We start from the raw sequence: 21,703 nt of genomic DNA, 5'->3' as shown, positions 1-21,703 counted from the left end.
AAGGAAGGAAGGAAGGAAGGAAGGAAGGAAGGAAGGAAGGAAGAGTAAAGCCTGATGATCAGAACGTATTTAAAACATTCTGTGGCTCCGCTCCATGCCTGTCCCAGGCAGGGTTCCCAGCGAGGAGTGTGAGATGGGGTCCAGTCCTTGCCAGAAGGCAGCACTGAGTGAAATAATGCAGGGCAGACAAACGGCTCCAGTAATTAAACGCTCTGGAAATGGGGCTGCGGGAAAGTGGAAATTCTTTTTCCTCTTTCACCCCTATCTCCTTTACTCCCAGTCGTTTCGAGGGGTGAGACATTGGGCTCCCAAGTACAGGTCCTAAGATGAATGGCAACCCATCCATTACACTCCGGGGGCTGGGAACACCTTTCCCAGTCTCCTTTCCCTGCACAACCTTCTTGCTAAGCTGTTAAAATCCCACTCAGATGGAAAAAAAAAAAAACATACATACAGACTACAAAGAAAAGACAGAAAAAAAGACAAAAATTTACAGTAATTGACAGATCAGCTGAAGTTTCGTGTCAGTACAAGCACTGCAGTGAGACCAAATCAGAACACCAGCCTTTAAATCCCGCTTTCGGCTGGTGAGCTCCTGACATGCAGCTCTGCCTTTCATTCAAACGGGAGCGATCGTTCCAAAAGAAACGCGTTTTCCTTTTCCCGGGCAAGGCTGAAAGCCTCCGAAGGAGCCGAGGGAAGGAGACAATACGCGCCTGTCCAGCTCCACTTCCCACCCCTCCCCTTGCAGAAGTAACAGGCAGCCACCAGCGGAACACATCATGCAACGCTTTGGGCGTCCTGTGCTCCCCACTTCTGCAAACTGCTGCAGCCCGAGAAGAGCCAAGAAAGAAAGTGACAAGGCAGGAGGACGCTCCTGAACGTCAGATCTCTCGGTGGAGGGCATTACCTTATCCAGTGCCAGCTGGGTCCAGTCTTTTTGTTTCCCCTGTCCTTAGTCCAACCACGGGGAGCAGGGGGGATCAAAATATATCCAAAGTTATTCTGCACCCGCCCTTTCCAAACGAGAAATGCAATAATGCCACTAGTGTTTCTACTCGGCTGCTGCAGAGATGCCTTATTAATACTTTATTTCTCCGAGCCCGAAGCTGGCAGGAGAGAGCTGTAGATTCCTCTTGCCCCTCCCTCCCCTCCCTCCCCCTCCTCTGAAATTAGTATCATCAATTCAGCTACAATTTGGGAGTTCAGATGCAGACACGGAGCTGAACGTGACCAGACCTGAAGCTTTGCTTGCCGCTTGCCGGCGACTGAGGCCGCCTGCAAGCAGGAGGTGAAGGCGGAGGGGCAGAGGGGACAGCCCGGCCGCCCCCCACCCCCGTCCTCCCCTGTCTGCTTTACAATCCAGGGGGCTGCGCTGGGGTCCCCGGAGAGCAGCACATCTGGATGCTGCTAGCGGGGTCAGGTCCCCCCTTGCCTAGGGCCACAAGAACTGGAGTTCAATTAAAAGAAATCGCTGTTAACCCTTTGCTTGCCTCATTACTCTTTTTGTCTTTCCCTTCCTCCCTTCTACCTCTTCAGCTACACTTTTCTCTGCTCCCCCTTTAGCCTGACCGCGTGGCTGCTGCAACCAGAAAAAACAGAGGTTAAAAGGAAGAGTGAAACGCATCCTTTCAAAACCCGAATGGTTTCCTCTCTAGACAAACTCTCCACCAGCCCCGAAAAACAGCAGAGCTAGGGGGTGAGAAAAGAAGGGGGGAAATACCGTGGAAGGAGCCTCTCATCCACGGACCTCACGGAGCTCGAGGCTTCACCGAGAAATCACCTGAAAACGGGGCCAGAGTGTTGGAGAGGAGTCCTACGTGTCCATAACGCCGGGCTGCTGAGGTAAACCAGCCCAGCCCTCGCAGCATCTCCCCAGCGCTCCCAAAGACAGGCAGATGTCAAGCATCTCCGGCCGTCCCACCTAGAGATAATTTAGGAGCATGACTCTGCATTTTATTGCCAGAAGGGCACCGTGACACTCAGGGCTTATTTTGCATGTCTGAGGGCGATTCAAAATGCGTCACGTTCGGGTCACCCAGGTTGGACCCATCAGATAAGATAACGAGCGAAGTTGCTAACCATTATAACGGACAAGCTGAACAATCTACTCCTTTCCTCCCAAACAACGTAACGATCTGCTTCATCTCGGGGTTATCTCAGACTTTAGGAACAGGCTGGAATATCCACCAGCTCCGTGCGCCGGGCTTTGCATCGCGCGAGGTGAGCGGTGCGCTGGCTGCGCCGCTCCGCTCTCGGATATACGTACGTATATCCAGTAAAGGAATGATGATCCGTTTAATGTGGTTACCAGCAGACATCTGGAAAATCATTTGATCTTGGCAACCGCAGAAGATTGCAAATGCTTGCACTGGGACAGGCTGGTAGAAATCAGTTGCTCCTCGATTATTATTTTTTAACTGCGCTTATGAATAAAACGAAACTCTCGTCCGATGGTTTTAATTGTTTCAATATTGACCTCGAGTGCTTGGCGTGTCCCCACCTCCTCCGTTCGTCCTCACAGTTGAGCTACAGGCTGAAGCCACACGCGGAGGTACAAATGCCGGTTTGGTGTATGAGGACACGCTGGGGACAGACCGAGATTATCTCACATCCAGTACGAAAGGAGTAACCTCACGTGTAGCTCAACGCCAGTCCTTAGCGGGAGAACGTAGCCTCAAAGATACGGCTCCCTAATTCACGCGAGATTAGTGCTCATCACCGAATAATTAAAACCATCTAGTTATTCCACAGGCGGAATAAACATAAAGAAAATCTTCCCGGGCCTCAGGTTGGAAACGCTCTTTTCGGATGACGAAAGGGGATTGGTTCCTTCCAGCCCCTCGTGTCCAGCAGCATCAGCTGAGCTGTGCCCATCCCGCAGCCCGGCGCTGTGATCAGGCGCGGGGACGCGGCCGCCGTTCGGACCCCGTCACGCAAAGCGGCCCGCGACCACCTCTGGTTCTTAACTAACTTTGTGTGTACACGTGGCTGCCTTCCCTGCGCTGGATATATTGAATACATACCAAACTTTCTAAATATACCGTCCTCTAGAAAAGCATTTAAGATGTTTACCGTCCTCCTTTGCCCGGGGCTGCATTCGCAGAAGGCCAGCGCCCCTTCTGCCGCAGTCCTTGCCGGAGGGAAAGGCTCCACCGGCTTCAGCCAATGTTTGAAATTTCCTGCTCTCGGTTCCCTCTGGCTTCATCGCAGAATGAAAACGCAACGTGTTTTGTCTGTTTTCTAAACCCACATTCTTACAAGCAAAAAGCCCCAACTACAGCCCTGGGATTTGATCCCCAGAAACGAATCCCGCTTTAAACTAATTGGGCAAACCTCTGCCTTTCAGCAAAAGCAATAAAGAAGGTGCAGTAGGGTTTTCTAGCTGTAGCACATGGATCGGGTCCCTCCGGTCCACAGGAACAGCCCATGGGATTTGGGAACTTGAACCCAGAAAGTTACTCACTGCTAATCAGCGCTATGTAAAACATAATGTCTTAAAAGCAACGTGGAGAAGACGCAGTGGCTTTGAAGCTGCATTGCAATTACTCCGAGAGTGGGCAAGCAGCGTCCTGGCTGGTTTTATTTGAGCTCCATGTCCCAATAAAACAGCCCCCGCCCTCCCTTCCTCCCCCATCCCGCAATTATTGAAAAGCCGAGCACAAAAAACAAAAATACCGAAGGCCAAAAAAACAGACGGCAGCGCACCAGCTCCAAAGGTCTGGCCCCTCGCTTGAGGCCATAATTAATTTGAGATTTATTTTTATTGGAGAACCCAGTCTCGTCTGACCTTAGCCAAACAAGACTCCAGCTAGACCCTTGATGCGCTTGAATGGAACAGAATATTTCTCTCTAACTTCTCTTCAGGCATCTGTGCCTGCTTTGAATTTGTTCCTCAGACTTCATATATTTGGAGATTTGCAGGAAAGATTTTAAGCATTTTCCCCCTTCAGCATTCACTTTTTCTTCCCGTTTTGCTCCCCTTTCTCGCCACATAGGGCTGGAAACGCATATGGAAGACTGGAATACAAAACCCACTGGTTCCAACATATTGGTGGGGGTCGTTTTTCTGCAAATCGTGAAAAAAAACGGAGCCATTAGAAAGTCGCAGAGCTGAGGAGAGATTCGGCTGCTTAAATGCCTGTATTCGGAGGGGACGGAGTCACCGAGTGTAAAACCTTGTCCCCTGTGCCCGAGTGTGGTTCATTTTAGAAAGTCTCAGCGTGCCACATTTCCAGGAGAAACGACGTTTCTCCTCCAATTTCTACTGAAATCCAAATAATATCATCAAAGTAAAGAGGGAGAGAAGCAATGCCAGCCTTTCCCCACGCAGCGCTTGCCTTCAGCACGGGTGAAAAACAAGCAGGGTTTGTTGGGCACCAGGAAATGGAAGGGGATTTTGTCTCTTTAAAACAGAGAAGCGGCTGCAAACGAGAGCTAAACCCTTAAGCAGCAGGCTGTCGGGATGCACTGCTGAAGTCTAACAAGGCGTCGCTGCCTCAAAATGAGAACGATTCGGTGCACACACAGATCAACCATCACTCCGCGTGAGAATGACGTAGGAACTGATGGAAGCCGCAACTGCCCACCCTGCCCTGCCGGCAGAGCTGCTGCAGCCTCCCGTTCTCTGGGGTCCTGATGGGGTCCTCCCACCAGATGCCAGGACCAGAAATTCTGCTGGACGCCGTGAATTGCAGAGGAGGAGAGGAAAAAAAAAAAAAAAAGAAAAAAAAGAAGAAAGGCAGAACTGAGCAAGGACAGCCTCGGTAGGAGCAACATTGCTTGAACTACGAGAAAAAAAGTCCATGAAGTCTGATTTTCCCCTTGTCTGCGGGGCGCAGCTTCTCCAGCTGCCCTTCAGTGCGTGCCGCAGGTTTCTGCCCGCTCTCCGCAGCCGCGTTTCCAGCATCCGTGTGTCCATGAGCGCCTGTGGGATGCAGCCAGGCTAACAATCCCTCGGTTGGTCCCTTAGCTATCCTTTCTGCCGCAAGATATCTGTTGATAAAAATAATCATCATCATAATAAATACTAGGATATTCTTTCCACACAACCTGTGCCCGGAGCAGCCCCTGGCTGCTGTTGTTTCTGTAGGAGAAAGAGTGTCCGTGCCAGGTTTGTCGGTAGGCTTTGCATTGCCTTCTCCAAAGAAAATCCCACTGTTTTGTCCTCCAAGAGCAAAAAAAAAGTTAAAAAAAAAAAAAAAAAAAAAGTCTCTTCGGGGCTTCTGTAAACTTTCCAGGCAGAGGGAAAGCAAGAACAAACCAAATATTGTTTCCAGCCACCCAGACTATTTTGCCTCCATGAATATGCTTCTTTGTACGGTACCACAAACATTATGGCTGCATGAAATCCATTTTTAAAGCGAGAGGTCCTGCGCTTGCACGATGGGTCCTTCTTCCCATCTCAGGGAGCTGAGCTGGTCTGGAGACCTGCACAAGTCAGCCCAGGGGAATCCTGTGTCTTAAGGTTGGGCACCTCAGGGAAAATCATCCGCAGCGAGGTTCTCCTTGGAAGGGGAAGGCAGGAATCCTCAGCGCGGCTGGAAAGCAGAACGTCAGCCGACGAAGCGGTAGTGGTGTGGCTCTCTAGACGAAGGGGTCTTCCGAGGCTGAAAGGGCGAGAAGTGCGATCTCCCCACTGCAGCAACACTTCACAGATACTTAAGATTGGAAAAGACCATTAACGCCCTCTTCTTGCACTTCGCTTTCAAACTCTCGCCTCCGCTGCTGGTACCCGAAGCGGCCTAAGGAGCGCAGCTCGGCTGGATGTAGGGCTGAAGAAAAGAATCACGGAATCGTGGGGGTTGGAAGGAACCCTTGGAGACCATCTAGTCCAAACCCCCGCTAACGCAGCCTGCTACAGTAGATTGCAGCATCGCGACATTAGCTCCTGCGTTGCCTTTACACTCACATCCGAGCACAGAGTGGAGATACAGAGTGGGAGTGAGGATTGCTTTGGCCCATAGCAGCCTGTGGCAGTGGTAATAATTAGAAATTCAGCATGCAAAGGTCATGTTGCTCTGCTTATAGTCCTAATGCTTTCCATATCCTCGCAGTCCAGGTTCCAGTGCTGTCTTTTAACATCTAATTTCCCAATTATATTACATGTTTCGTTCTCAAAGTCGAATACTCACGTCTAGATGAGATTAGCACCCCCTGATACACAGTAAATTGTTAACTATTAACTCCTTGCTGATCAATAAGTATCATGATGGTATGCAGAATAGAAATATTTTATCAGGAACACAGAAGAAACGAGTAAGGATCATAAATATCTTGTAATACTTAGGAATTTCTACTCCACTGTTGCATTAAGGCTCAGACAAGAAGGATGCACAAGAGAGAATGTGTGCCGTCATGAAGTTAAATAGGATCTTATAACCGTGCTCTAGGTGCAGATCCATATGTTGTATGATGTAAATCAAGGTTACAACATTGGCAAGTAAGTGTGACTCAACATAAACCACCTCTGTTAAAACAAACCATTTTAAAATTGAAAACCTCTACTTCCTCCCTCTCCAGTCCCCTGCCCCACGCTTTTGCATTTAGGAAGCTGTGTGGCCTGAGGGTGATCACAGGTTGCTCTGTACCTCAGGGGTATGGCACCAAACTTGTTCCTCCTAAACTTCCCTGCTTGTAAATCCTTTCATTTACAATTATTAGAGATGAGCTGCTCTTCTGAAGAAGGCAAAGAAAAAACACAGTGCTTCTATACTTATATATACCATGCATTCGTTGAAGAGAACTTTCTGAACTTTGACACTGATCCCAATCTTGCTTTTCTTCTGTGTGATGGAGGCACTGTGCCAGTCATCAGATGGAATTCCATGAAGGTCATAAGAAAAAAAAACAGAGTTCATCTTTCCCATAATTTAAACAGATGAAACTTGTAAAGAAGGAATGACATGAAGGGGGAAAAAAAAGGAAAAAAAGAGAAAAGGAAGAAAGAGAAAAGGAAGAAAGAGAAAAGGAAGAAAGATGTGGCTAGAGGGAAAGAATTGGAATTTAACTTCTTGCTTTTTAAATGCCTCACCACAACTTGGTAAGTCCTCAAAGATGAGTGTGGAGAAGCAGCAATGAGAAAGCAAGTGTTATCTAAAGCTGAACAGTGCTTCCTTCTTGCACAGCACTTTCATCCACACTTTAAAGATGGAGAAATTGAAACAGAGTTGAAGTGCCTTGCTCAGGAAAACCAACGCCAGAAAGGATGGGGTCAGTGTGCAGGTTTCCTGACTCTCTGCCTGGATCCTGAGCCAATGCCAGTTCTACAATAAGCCAGACTCAGTCAGCATCACCATGTGGGCCCTGAGTGCATTGAAGTCAGTGGAAACTGTCATCAAACTCAGGAGCCAGAGACTGACTTAACCTGTGTGTTCAAGGCTCAGATTCTTTGGCATTTAAGCATATTCTTACTTCTAAGAGCAACTTTGTTGACCTCCAGGAGATACAAAGGTACTTTTTTGCATCACTGTACTGAACTGCTCAACTGAAAGCTTAACAGCTCCATAGGAGATGTCTCCTTTGCCTTCAAAAGAGCTTCAGATCAGTCCTAAGAGCTTCCTTTCAAAACTCTGCTGAGTTTTTAAGCACAGGAACAAATTATTTCCCCAGTGACACTGGCGTGAATGAAGCTTTACAGACAAAATACCAAAGACAGAATGATGGCAGCTGATGATGAAGGGCTGTAAGAAGAGGCCGAGTTCAGCATCATGCAGCCCACCCGTCCCAGCACTGCTGAGACACTGAGTGAAGGCCCAGCTGTGGGAGTTCTTCCTGGTGGATAAAACACACTTATCTGCAGAGCTTTGCCCAAGCGTGTTGCCTGAAGGATCATACAAACCAAGAGGGCTATGCTGACACAATTACGGGTTGACTCACTCAACCTGGTTGGAATATGAAGTTATTTAGGCCTGGATCTTGGTTCCACTTAATTCAAAAGGAGTCTTGCTACTAACTGCAGCAGCAGCTGGATCTTGCCTCGCAATAAAAGGCAATGATGCCATAATATAGGATGTCAAAGGGCCTTCATCTCTTCGCTGTGAACGGAACACTAAGATCATTTCCAACACATAGGAACACCAAAGAGAAGTCAGTCCTAAAGCTGGGCCCAGACTGCATCATTTATTTCTTTACTTGAACGTTTACTGAATCCCCTTTCTTGAGACTTTAATTTCATTTGTAATGCACAGAGTTTATATTCTTCCAGAATCTGGTCCAAAGTCATGTGAATCTAATAAGCAAAATTAAAACATCAGCATTCCCTGAAACACTGGGTTGTGACTGTGATCCTAGGGGGATATGAACCCAATCTGGAATCTCCACCATTCCTGGTACAATTCTCTCTAGAACCCTTGTCCAGAAAGATGCACAGGTTCATCCAACCAGGGAATGCAAGTAATTCTATGTGAGCTGGAATCCTTCCCACCATTTCCAATATCAATACCTCTAAAAAACTGCTGGCAAAATGATCTGTGGCCTAGGGATTCTACACAGAAATCATTCAGTGAGCCAATTCCAATGAAGTGCATGCACATGAAAATCACAACTGACACATGGATCACCGACTAAGGGGGAAAAAAAAGAGACAGAGAAAATTCCTGTAATAAATTATTCATTACAAATCACCCACCCAGCTCTTATTAACACCCTTCTGCAGTTCTTCAGCCTGGGAGAGAAGACATTTGTGTTTTAGATTTTCCCTAAGTGCTGTTGCATGCAGGGTTTGCCTTAAACGTGTAACCCAGATGTCCCAGGCTTGGTTTATTTACATTCTTGGGAACTGTTGTGGTAAAAAACTATATGATGTCAAATATAATATAGTGCTCAATAGAGTTATAAAGGGACAAGGCTGTGCCAGCTCTTCTTTGGAATTTGTTTTAATCTTATGAAAGAGCCAGAAGTGGCACATTGAAATACATTCTCAGATTCACATTTTAATGAAAAAAAAAAATACATATATTATACATATATTATCAAGGATTAGAATGCAAGTTCGAGCAGTCTGTGGCAGTATCCATTACCAGTAACACCAATTGAAGTCAATTTTCCTACTGAATTGATTGAGGAAAGCTATAAGTGATGCTGTGAAAGAAATGCCAGTTTTACAAAGCATTGCCTGCTGTGACAATCCATTTCTTCAGCAACTGAAAGAGATGTTTTGCTTTAACCCATGCAACTCTTTTTCCCTCCCGAATCTGTTTAGAAACATACCATTCAAAGCCAGAACTTTTCATTTCATTTTCATATCGAGTTCAGTAGTGGCAGAGAAGTAGAGTTACACTAAATGAAGTTTAGCCCTAGACCAATACTAAATGGTACCTAGGAAATCAGTCAGTTGGAAGCCAGTTGAAGAAACTGCTGTGATAGCAGTAGCACACCACCACCATCACACCCACTGCAGAGGAACAGGGCGCGACCATCGTGTGATGAAGGACACCTCACTTAATAGTGGTTACAGCATCACCCACAAAGCCGAGCGTCGGTGCATTGTGCAGGACAAGAGCACCTCGACGTCTTGTTACATCTCTTACGAGTCAGCTTTGGACTCAGCACTGCCTACTCCCAGAACCAGAACTGCAACAATAACCCCTCTCCCACCGAAGCTTCTTTTTCTTCCCAACTAAGTTCAGTGGGAATGGGAACGAGACTTCAATCAATACAAACAATTGCAAATTTTTGAAGGATTGTAACTTTGGACATTACCTGTTTAAAGATGCTGTCATGTCTTACCTTGACGTAAGACGAAGTGTCTGGTACAGTCTGAAACATCCTTACGTGTTTAACAGAGATTTTTAAAGGTCCTAAAATTGATCTGAAATTAAAATAGAAAAGAAAGTCTTATCTATCTGTATGGGAAAGTAAAGAAACACAGCACGTTTACAAAGTAAGGCTAATACTACTACTTAAAGAGAAGTCACCGAGCATTTAAGTGCACACAGATGAGCTTCCACCGCAGTAACTAAATGTCAACTATTAGGCTTCAGAACTTCACAAAGCAGGGCTTTGTTTCCATGTTCAACAACAGTTTGTTTGTTTTTGCATTTGGATTTTTCGCCCCCTCAGGAAAAGTGCCTTCTTCACTTCTGGCCAGAGCAGAGGGAAACGTCTGACGTTTGATTAACTGAATTTCTTAGCCAACAATTAAAAGCCATCTGAAATACTCATGTTCTCATGTCGAGACTAGTTAACCCTATTGACTTGTATCCGAGGGTTTCACTCGGCTGAACGAAGGGCAGTTGCCTTTGGTGGCTCATTGAAACCATGCCGAGCCATTAGCCTGCCGGCCTCTATTGATTTAAAGAACCTTTCTCACCAACAATAATTAAACAATAAATTTTAAGTATAGCCAACGGAAATATCGTTCCGCGCAGCACTAAAAACCCAGAGATGTCATTCCCAGTCCTTCCATTTCGGAGAGTGCCGTTTCTCAAACACGGCGCTGCTTTATCTCAGCCTTACATCAGCGCAGTGCATCTGTCTGCTGTGTGTCTGTATACGCTGTATTTCTAAGACTTGATCTCCCGACGAGCAGGTTTTTGCCTCTCCCCCTTACCCCCCCGGTCATCACTGCAGAGATTAACTACGGCCGTGGAAAACGAAAAGCTATGCGGGAAAATGAATCTGTAGTCACTGCAAGGTCTGACAACTTTTTCTACTCAGGGTCTGCAGCTCCCTTTGAACGCGCCAGAGAACGATTAGCTTGCAGTAATTAGTGCGTCGTTAAGAGCACGAACCCCCCTCTTAGCGTGCAGCTCTCAGCGCTGCCGCTTTTTCCGTGGGGTCGGTCGGTGCGGCCAGGGTTTACCGAGGAAAAACTACAGGACGACAAACGGGCGCAGAGCGCTGCGGATGGGCGCGCAGTGCGGTGCGCCCTTCCCGGTGCCGGCGCTCCCTGCGGAGCGGCTGCTGCTTTGGGGAGAAGCAGAGAAAGGCGGAAAAAGGCAAAGAGCCCAACAGCTCTGGAAAATAACAGCTCTCTATCTGCACGCCGCCCCCCTTTTATTGATTTCTTAAAGCATTTATTACGCGGCCAGCTGGCACAGAAGGGCAACTGATTATAAAATCGGCAATGTGTTTCTGATAAGTACAATCCTTTTTTTTTCCTGTCGTCCTCTCTCCTAACACATTCCAGTTTCTTTTGCTTCTGAACTTGCAAGGGGGGTGGGGGGTAGACAGAGTTGAGGGACAAGGCAATTTTCCTTAGCCAGTAAATTTTCTAGGGTCAAGGATTCCCGTCTCGGTTTCCCCTGCTCCCCTCTTTACCCCTCGTCGGCGCTCCCCCACCCCTGCTCACCTCCCTCGTACAATTACGCGTGTTCGTATAAATAAATACATCTGCATATTTGGAACCAGCCTTAAGAAGTCTGCTGTGGATTATTTATCAATCGCGTTACCCTGCCAGCATCGGTAGAAACATAAAAGGGCCTCTTAAACTACTTTTAGATCCACCTCTCGCTTAGCCTTATTACTATTATTTAAATGACTCACCTTTGATACCCTTTCCCCTCAACCAGTGGCAGACCAGTTTGTAAAGATCCAGGTTGAGACCAAAACCAAAACTCCCCACCAGCTGTGGGTTACTACCCTGCCGCTGCAGTTTTGCAAAGGAGAGATTAAACTTGTTAGATCCAAAGCAGCGCTGGAGTCAGAATTCCCAGCCCATCCAGACAGGCTGCATCAACCAGGCATTTCCTCAGGGGGCTTCTGCAGCGCTCGCAGCTCCAGTACGTGCTTCCCTTTCCCTCTCTTCTGTGCCCCCTACTTTTCATTTGATTTCCGTTTTCCCCCTTATCAATATTTCAGCTGCTCCCCCAGGTTAATCACGGCTATGTGACATCTTCGCCCACTGAGCCTGCCTGGAGCTACTTGCGACTATAAAGAAGAAGGAGAGAAAAAAAAAAAAAAGAAAAAATTCACAACTTTCTTAAAAAAATATTACTGAGGAGTCAAGCCGAAAAGAGACGCTGAGTGGAGCTCAAGTGCTACTTTAAATCCCCCTTTTAAATAAGGAAGTTTCAAATATCCGTTTTAAAATCATCGTTCCTTACTTTGCGCTTTTCCCCCTGACTCTTACCTTGAGAGCAGTTAACCCGTTTCCCTCTGAAGCAAAACTGCAAAGAGCACGGGCTGCATTCAGCGGGCTGTGCAGCCCCACACGGCTGGAGAAGCGAGAAGGAACCATCTCCAGCCTATTCTGCACCACAGCAACAATTTCTCTCTGCAAGCCAAGACCTCCAGACCCTCTGAGCTACTTAATAATCCCCATCAAAGAGAAATCTTAGGGAGAAAAAGAAAAAAACGTCTTCAGGTCAGGGACGTGTTTTCCCAGCGGTGAAAAAGCTCCTGGTCCACACAGCCATGTCGGAAGGGCTGGTGTGCAATATTTTGCACTAACCTGGGGGAGAAACTTCCCAGGATTTTCGTACGGTATCGATGTTCAATGTAACCCCAGAAGGGTTACCAAAACTATTTGGAAAATGTCCTTCCACTCTCTATTCTCTTTCTCTCCTTCCCGTCTTTGCCCCAAATTCCAACATATTGAAACATTTTTCTCCTTAATAAGAGGAACATATAAAGTGAAGGGGTGAAAGGGCAACTTGGGAGCCGTGCCTGAGCTCCGCACACAATTTACTCTCTGCTAGACGAGCCGTTTAGCATTCCTCCCAATTTCCAAGGAAAACAGACTCAGACCCGTACCTAGTGGCCAGGGACCTCGCCAGAGCCATTTTTTAATATCGAAATTCTTCGGATTCTTTGTTGTTATTGTTGTTGTTGTTTTTGTTACGCGGGAGAGTTTCCTAGGCACGGTAAGGTAAGCACCTGGGATTTTAGGAGGAAGAAAACATCCGAGGGAAGGGAAAATCAACGCGGCGGGGGGAGCGGAGAGGTGTGCGGGGGGGGGGGGGGAAGCAGCTCCTGCGGGCATCCACACAACACCGGCGTTGTCTTTTTTTTTTTGGTGGCTTTAAAGAAATCACACGCATCGGGTTAAAAACGAGCCTTAATCTCATTATTCGGCGGGGACGCGAACACCTCTTTGTGCGCCCTCACAGGCGAGCCAGCTCGCGACCGAATCAGATCACATTTCAAAGTCATTTTTCAGTCTTTTCTCACGTTTCCGCGTGTGAATTACAAAAACCACGTCGCTGAAGAGGAACCCCGAGGGCGTAGCGCTGTGCCAACAAACCCCTCTTCCCAGTGCTTTTATCGAGGGGCAGCCAACGGGCGCCCGTATCTCTCCCCGTGCTCTTTCCCCTCCAATTTCCCCCATTTTTAAGCAAACGCGCTCAAAATCGCAGCCTACTTCCGACAGAGAGAAATACACGGGACCACTGGGCGCAGCACCTATTAAACTGCAGCGAAATAAACTTTAAAGGCCGGTGTTAACAAAAAAGTCGGGATGTAAAGAACCTAAAAGTTGAGGGGAAATGCTTCCAGTGAACCCCGAGCTGTTTTTGCCGCTCCTTGTAATCAAACCCCGCAGCCCAGCCGAAAAACCCGTGTGCCTCGTTGTAGTCATCTTGGGAGCTTTACTAGCCCAGAAGAAAATTGCTGGCAAATTGGAAACAGCTGCAGCATGGGACAGCAATCCCCCCCCGAGCAGAGAAAGTTACAGCAGTTTTGTTTACTCAAATAGCTTCAATGCAGACACGACATCTCAAGTTTTCATCAACAAACCCTAGGTGACTTGTATGTAAGCAACATTTCAACATTCATCACCGGCAGTGATTTTTAAAGACGCCTATGAAATCTCTCCCTCTCGCACATCCACGCTTCCACCTCACTTCTGTGGCAGCTGCTCCTGCCTGCGCGATGCCCCTTTAACGGGGTGCTAGCAACACAAACAGTGACTTGAAACCCACAAAGAATTCTATCCAAGGGGGGGAAAGCTGACAAGTGCTCGATTCTCATAAGCCTGTTGGACAATTGCTAGAACAAATGAAACGGTGGAAAAGCTCAGAGCCCTGCAAAATGTGCTCTTTTCATGTTTTCTATTTATTAGATATGTTAAGAGAAAACAGACTCATATGAGTCCCAAATGTAGGCAGAGTATTAAAAGAGGCATGTGTATGCTCCAACAATTACAGCTGAATTTGATTAAAAACGTCATGAGGACTGCAAAAGCAGGAGTTACCTGATACACTAACCCTGAGGTTGCTTTAGGATGAATTATAACACAATTCATTTTATTTTAATAGGTCACTATAAGATTAACTGTTTAAGGATGGAGCTGTGCTATAAATGTTTACATCAAACCAGAAATAAGCAAGCTTTGCTTTCTGGTTGTTTGGAAATAATGTTTATTACATTTTAAAATTCCTCAACATGTTAATTAGAAATAAGGGGAAAGTATGTGAAGTCAAAAGGAGTTCCACTGCTTGACATATAACCACACACACACTTCAGTGCTTCAGTTTCTCTTTCCTAAGAGGAAAATGTGGTGATTTTTAACTGGCCGTCATCATTTCCACATGCTATGAGTAAATAATGGCAACAACTTTTTTTTCCCCTTATTCTTCTCATGGTCTTGCTCCAAAATCCGAAGGCCTTTAGCAGCATGGACCCAAGGTGTGCAGATGAACCAAAGCCTGCTGTGGTTCTCTCCTAATAGTCCAGTGAAATCAGCCACCAGAAAAGCCTGTGTTTGGGTTGGAGAGATCTTAAAGACCCACCTGAGACCAAGAGGCAAAATTACACACGTGTGACAAACTTCAACACATCTTCCCACTTTCTATTCCCATATCAGTGAGTGTTGCTCTGAACTTGCTTTTGCTGCTACAAAGGCATCTCACAGATAGGTCCAAGAGACCAAACCAAGGTAGCTGCACAAATTTCCTCTTCAAGAAAGAAAGGCTGAAACAGACAACTGCCATGGAGAGATGCTCATCTGATTTTTCATCCGGTGTATTGCTGGAAGTGTTTGGATGAGATGAGAACCCCTCTGTGACAGCAAATGTGTGCGTGTGTGTGTTTGGTATCTTTAAGCAACCTGTGACAAAACAGGTATTTGTGCATGGTTGGAACTCCGAGGAGCAGTCATAATCAGTGGCCATATTAAGACCATTGCTGAAATCAAAATATTAGTTCTACAGGCAATTCCTACCTGCCAGTATTTATTTTCACCTACAGTCAACAGGCAGGTCAACTCCAGAAGTTTGGTGTGAGAAGAAACTTCTGTGAGATTTAAGAGAAAGGAAGCGATCACCTCAGAACAGTTTCAGAGAAATCAGCAAGAGCCATTGCAGTGAAGACAGGCTCTTTCATTGGAAATAGCCAATGCAACTAAAAGCACTTGGATAAATTCCACTGGAAATCACCACAATTGCTATAAATATTTGGGGGAAAACATTTCAGCTTTGCTAAATCATTTTCTAGCAGGAAAAACACATTTAAAAACAAAATGGTGTTTCACTCAGGTCCTGTATTAACGATAGTTGTCATTATTAGGACATTAAAGTAAATAATCATAACTGATAAAATCATGATCACAGCAACAAGCAGGTTCTAGTTACAGAGTTAGAACGAGGGGTTAGGAAAGAAGAATCGGCATAATTGTTAGATTACGTATTTTTCTTGAAAAAGGAATGTTGGGTGAAAGTTCACGTGTCTCCCAGGAGTTCAACATTCTGCTCAGTGGGAACAAGAGCCTCTCACTTGCTGAGCTGTCTTGGTTTGAGCGGTGTTACTCATTGGGCTGTGTGACTGATGTTCCTTAGGAAGCCAGAAGAAAGAGTGGTCTTGCTTTCTGGCTTTAAAAGCACAATCATTTCTAAAAACAATTGAATGTTCACCTATCATTTGTAAATATTTTGGAGAAATTATCTACAATCTGCTGGTAACTTTCCTGTTGTGAATGGACTTGTATGTTCCTTAGTTAAACTGTATGGTTTTATTTTGATTTTCTTACTGGACCTGAGAGCTACTTTCCTGCAGGTTAAGGGGTATATAAATGTTATAGCAAAAGGCATTTCCTGACCTCAATACAGTGTAATAGACAAAAGGACAGGAAGGAAAGTTTAAGAACAAGATGGTATGACCTGAAGACACAGGAAAGCATCTTGGTGTCAGAAAGTGGGACAGAGATCTTTGCAAACCTGTTATGCCATGCAGGCTCTGATCGTCCTGGCTGGTCCCCAGCAGCACTCGTGTGGATCCTCGGCTCTGCTGAGACTTCGTAACTGCAGATGTGAGCACTGTGATGTTTTTATTGCTGGAATTTTTGTGTTCAGGTCCATCTGGGTTCATGCAGTGACCAAACACCAGCTGGCCAAAGCTGCCTCTGCAGACCTGAGCAAGCTGTGAGGGGCTGCCATCTATCCTACACCTAACACAAGGTCCTCAGATACAGACTGGTCATAGTGAGGTCGCTTTTGAGGCAGGAACTCCTGAGGCGAATGCTGCAGGTATATCTGAGGTAAAAGCCTCAACGTCGGGTGATGTCTGGAGCCTCTTCTTTTTCTCACATCTGGAATGTCTCCAAAGTTGCTAAGGGACAAGGAGACCAGCTGGGGAGAGCTGTGATCCTTGAGAGGACAGAGGTCTGTGCTGCAAGGTCCCTGTGACCCCTGGGGGATGAGGGGAGAGTGAGCGGGAGCATGCAGGGGGGCCCTGCGGCCATCACTGCATCGCACAAAATGGCGGCACAGATGTGGGAAGTCTTCCCGCCTTGGGCGGTGGCGCACGTGATTGGCTGTTCTCCACCAGAGGGTGGGCCCAGGCCACGAGCAGCCAATAGGAAGTGCAAGGCTCCTCGCGCCTATCAGAACATGGCTGCCACGCGACCATGGAAGTGCCATGCTGCTTTTCCATAATTTCCCACTTCCCACCCCAACCCCTCTGCTCCCACCTTGTCTGTTTCACTCCCCTATCTTGCTTCCTATCAAGCTCTTAAAGCTTGCACAGGGCTAGTGGGATCCTGCAGCTCCCTGAGAACCTCCCCAGTTAATTTTGGCCACAGCTCCTGGAGTAGCTGCTGCACAGGAGGGACCAGGCAGCTGTGAGGACACATGTGGAGGTCTAAAGGGCCTCCGTCTGCTCTGGTGTCTGCAGAAAAACAAACAAACATGCAGATGGGTCAGTTCTTTCTTCTCTGAGCTTGATTTCTTAAAACATCTCACCTCGTATTTGTACCAGTGGGGATGGTAAAAGAGGGGAGCAGGAGGGAAGAAAGCAAGGAGCAGTCAGCTCCACCAAAAAGCAATGCAAACAGCTGAATGCATGAAAAAAAAAGGGGAAAAAAATGGAATTAAAGAAAAATAAATGGCTAAAACGGGAGCTTGACTTGATTCCAAATGTTTTTACATGGAGGCATGTTTCCCATTCCACTTCTCTACAGAGAAGGTTTCTCTTCGAATTAGATGAACCATAAAATAAAAAGGAAATTTAGAACAACACAGTAAAATGGTGTTTTACAGCCCTTTCCACAAAAGGCTTTCCCTTGAAGAGTTCTTATACCTTAGGCCTTGTCTACGCACTATCATCAGGCAGCTTGAAGTACACCAGTCAAATTAAAGCATTGCAGTGCCCGCTCCTTCCGAGCATGGCTGCAGCTCTTTCGGTATAAAGGTGCTTTATGTGAAAATAACTATTCCCATATGGAAAGCAGTGATGATTTGGGAAATCTCTGGTTAATATTATGAAGTGCTTGCTGTGAGCATTTGCTGTGTGTCGTGAAATGGCTCAAAGTCAGTGCATATCCCCATTTGCTGGGGAGGCTCCAGGACATCCTTACCAGAACAAAGACAGTGGAAAGTGTTGAGCTCAACAGGCTTTGGTTTGATCTGAGTTTTCTGGGACAGAGATTGTCTCAGGCAGGAAGAAATTAATGTTCTTCCCTGCTCAAGGAAAGGAGATGGAAGGAAAGCAAATTTGCCCCAGATTATAACAGTGTGGAAGGGATGCAACAGGGATTTGAAGGAGATTCACAAGGGAAGGCGTGCAGGTGAAAAAGGAGTCAGGTTTTTCTGTACCTGGTAACTGTCAAAAATCCGTGTCACTGTGGTCTCCAAACGTCAAAGGAAATGAATTCTTGCAAAAGAACTCACAGCTCTTATATAGGTGATATTAGTCTCAGCTATAGTCTTTTGAATCCAAAGCCAGCTCATTGGAATTACTTTGGATGTACACTGGTGTCCCTGAGATCAGATTCAGGCACATTTTGGAGGAAATACAGAGTAAATAAGTAGAGAAATGGCCTTCTGTGTACTACTCTGACAAGGTTTTTCTTTATGCCACATCCTGTGCTGCTGTCCTGGCACCAAATTCTTGTTTATGCAGCTTATCGTGGACCTGGCCTGACCATTCTGGGGGGCAGCAATGGTTAGATTCGTTTCCTGTGTTGGGCAGTGGGTGTGAGTTACTTAGATGTACATTGTAACAACAGAGAGAAACATTTCCTGAGCGTTTTCTTCTGTTTTATAGGAACATCAGCTGGTGTTTCCCGCTCAGTAGCTAAGACATGAGAAGTATGTAATAAATTACAGATTTTAAGCTTAAAAAAAGCCATCTCTCCTGAAGGACATGGTTTGCAATATTTTTCCAGCTTAGAAATAACCTTCAGAGCATGGAGACATCTACTCAGGCTTTGAGGGGAAGAGTGTACAACTTCACGTTTTTTCTTTTTTTCTTAACAGCCATACTTAAAAACAGTTTTTTGAGCTGTCTAGAACAATGTGAATTACTATTCTCTGATAAAACTAACCCAGATATTTTTGTCTTTGAAATACATTGCAGATGAAGCCTACACGCTTTTCCAGTTACTGTCACAAACCTTGTCCACATGGGGATAAAAGGTGATTACAAAAATATCCTATCGACCATGTGAACAGCTACTACCTCGTTCTGTTGGTACCAGGCCACATTTCTCTAGGTGGCATATGAATAAAGACCAGATGATGCTCCGGGTCTAGAGAGCTTCTAGATTTACCCAGCACTTTATAAAACCTTGCAGTATGATAGAGTGACCCGTGAGCTGCTGTTGAAACCAGCATGTGCTCCGCATCCATGAAAACCAAGTTGGTTATATTAGGAGCCAAGCTATGGATCAAGGAGCTTAAATTTGGGCTCCCAATTGGAAAATATTCTGAGCCTATAAAGAGATCAAGTTGCTTCCCTTCTTCACCCCAGCCATGAAGCCCCTGAACAACTACAAATGAATCTCCTTTAAGTGCTCCTGTTTGCTGCAGGAACTGAAATCGTGACACTGAGTCACACATCCTTGGGTCTTTAGAGGTGTCCGGTTGCTCACTCAACTTGTTGATTCTGCTCCAGTCACCAGCACTATTTCCTGGACTTATCTCATCGACCAGATTTCCCTCCTCTCTCCCTCCTGTGGCTCATAAACACTTGAAATCTACTGTAAACCCAATCTGGACTCGCAGCTTGTTGTGAGTACAAGCAGCAGCAGATAGCAGGAGATAAGAAGTGAGGCCACATTGTCTTTTTTCAGCCTGCACTGAGAATTCACTTTTAAATCTGAAAATTGTTTGCTTAAGGAAAAGGAAATGTGCATGTGTGTGCTGGGGAGCAATGAGAGAGGGGAGGGAAAAAGAGGAAGGGAGCTGTTTTGGAGACCAAATTGGGTTGTATGAGAGGGAGGATTGATGGAGATTGATGAAGAAAGTTCAGTGGAGGTCCCAGTGCAACAGGCACTCGTAAACCATGTGCTCCTGTTATCCTGCCTGTTCCTAAACATTGGACCATTCCCAAAGGGAAGGTGGTGTTTCCACAGCAGAGTGCTTGGATGACCATCTCCTTCCAGGCACTCTGAGGCCAAGTTTTGCTGGAGTGACACCCAGAGGAAAGTTGCTGAAGCCATGGGAAGGTTTCTAGGTTTTGTCCGCAAGAGAGAAGCTCTGCTGAGCTACCTTGATACTGGAGTGACTTGTTCACCAAACTGATAACAATCCCACTCATACTCAGTGCTCAAAACGGAACAGCAAAATGGTAGGAAAACTTTATTTTCCCTCGTCTGCATGCATGAAAAGTGTCACATATATCCCAGCAGCACCAGATGACATATTGTTACTTGTCCATAGCAGCCACTGCTCACATCAGCAGATCTAACTTATTTCACTTCTCAGATCAAGATGAGGCAAGGTCTAATGACAGATGTTGCTAAGCACAGTGCTGCTGATACCTGTGAAGCAGTGCAAATCCTGCCCAGCAGAGCTCAGCTGACAGAATAACACTGCTGTGATGATTATTGGGAAAAACGTACAATTACAGGTGCAGCTGACTTTGCTCATGTTGTGCTTGTATTGCACAACACTGTGTGTTGTATTGTGCTTGTGCTGCATAGTGGGAGCAGCTCCGTGCTGGGGGTGCTGGGGGTTACCTGAATACACCTGTGCTGATAAAATGCTTGAGGGAAAACTCTGGAGTGATGTGGCTATAAACACTTTTATACAACTGTTTCTATAGGAGGCAGGGATGGTTCTTTGACTGGATCGCTGCAGTTAAAGCACAAAACTTTCTTGCATAGATTTTGGTCCTGGTGACAAAGCTCCTCCTGGCTCCTACATGAAGAGAAATCTGCTCACAGTAAGCACATCCAGCAGCCCCAAAATGCTTCTCTCTGAACCGTGCAAAATTTCCTTTTGATCTTCAAGGTACCAAAGATATCCCGACTTCCACGGATCAGATAATGACTGCGGGTCCGTGGCAGCCAGGGCCTGAAGGGAATGATAAAGAGTTGTGATCCCTGCATGGAAAGCACTATGTAAATTTATGATGGTGCTGAAGTCAATAAAACTTGCTGCTGACTCCACTGGGTGCAAGATTCAGAGCCTTTTTTTGTGGTAAAGTCGGAGTCTCTGGCACACATTCCTCAAGAAGCTGGGCTGCAGCAGGGGTACAACCAATGCAGGGAAGTGTGAGGGGCTGATCCTGCACCCTGCACACAGCTGGAAGGTGCATGTGCAGGAAACACCCATGTTTTTACAGCATCTTGCAGACCAGCTGCCTCTGCAGAAGTTGTATTTGGGAACAGCCAGAAGCAGAGAGAAATTGTCAGGCATAAGAAGAAAGAAGTTGAGCTGCCCATTGACGCCTTCTTTATCAGTGGCCCAGGCATGCCTCAGTTGGAAAACTCAACTCATTTCCTGTGATCAGAGAGTCTCTAATGAAGCATTAGGATCCGAGGGAGGAGGATGAGCTGCTGATTCCTCTGATGACCAATTGCTCCATGAAGGCAGCTGCTTGACTTGCAACAAGGCAAATATAAAACAGTGTCTGTACTTTTTGAGGTTCTAGAAGGGCTTACAAAACTCTGTCCCGAGGAAAGGCACTGGAATTAAGTACTAATGCGCTTTGCCATAAGCACTTTAAGAATCCATGTACTTTGCAGTCCTGTCCTTCATTTTTGCTGTGTTTTGGTTCCCCATCTGCAAAATAGAGATAATAGCAGTGCTCCATTACATAGAGTCATTGTGGAGATAAGTATGCTCAGATGCTATGGCAACAAGGGCTGTGTAATATTGAAGATAGAGAAGGATGTGAAGGCAGAGAGCTGGCTTGTGTCAAGCCTGGCCTTCTGCTGGAAAAGGCTGAAGCAAGTCAGCAGAGCCGAACTGCACTGGTCCTTTCCCACAGAAACCACACAGGTCTGACATGCAGGGGTTGGCTGAAGGATCACATGAGTTTATTTTAGGGGAGAAGAAAGTGGAAGTTTTTCTCCTATTTGTTGAGCAAACTCGTGCAGGTT

The 21,703-nt window shown here is 46.2% G+C and overlaps 1 protein-coding gene across 3 annotated transcripts in view; it reads right to left on the bottom strand.

The window, feature by feature from the left end:
• Positions 1–11,914, bottom strand: part of FLI1 (Fli-1 proto-oncogene, ETS transcription factor) — an 81,107-nt gene extending 69,193 nt beyond the window's left edge. Inside the window, exons 1-2 of one of the 3 annotated variants that reach the window (XM_042882598.1) lie at positions 11,488–11,914; positions 9,703–9,811 (exon numbers count right to left, since the gene is read on the bottom strand). In XM_042882598.1, the coding sequence (XP_042738532.1) occupies positions 9,703–9,768 (66 nt within the window). In that variant the 5' untranslated portion in view covers positions 9,769–9,811; positions 11,488–11,914. The remainder of the gene's footprint in view (positions 1–9,702; positions 9,812–11,487) is intronic. The other 2 variants (XM_042882595.1, XM_042882596.1) reach the window with 2 other exon arrangements.
• Positions 11,915–21,703: the final 9,789 nt, after the last annotated feature.

This window comes from Lagopus leucura, unplaced genomic scaffold (genome assembly GCF_019238085.1).
Source record: "Lagopus leucura isolate 7727_CA_CO unplaced genomic scaffold, USGS_WTPT01 Super-Scaffold_100034, whole genome shotgun sequence".
Taxonomy (NCBI): Eukaryota; Metazoa; Chordata; class Aves; order Galliformes; family Phasianidae; genus Lagopus; species Lagopus leucura.
This window is presented reverse-complemented; position numbering and strand designations above follow the sequence as displayed.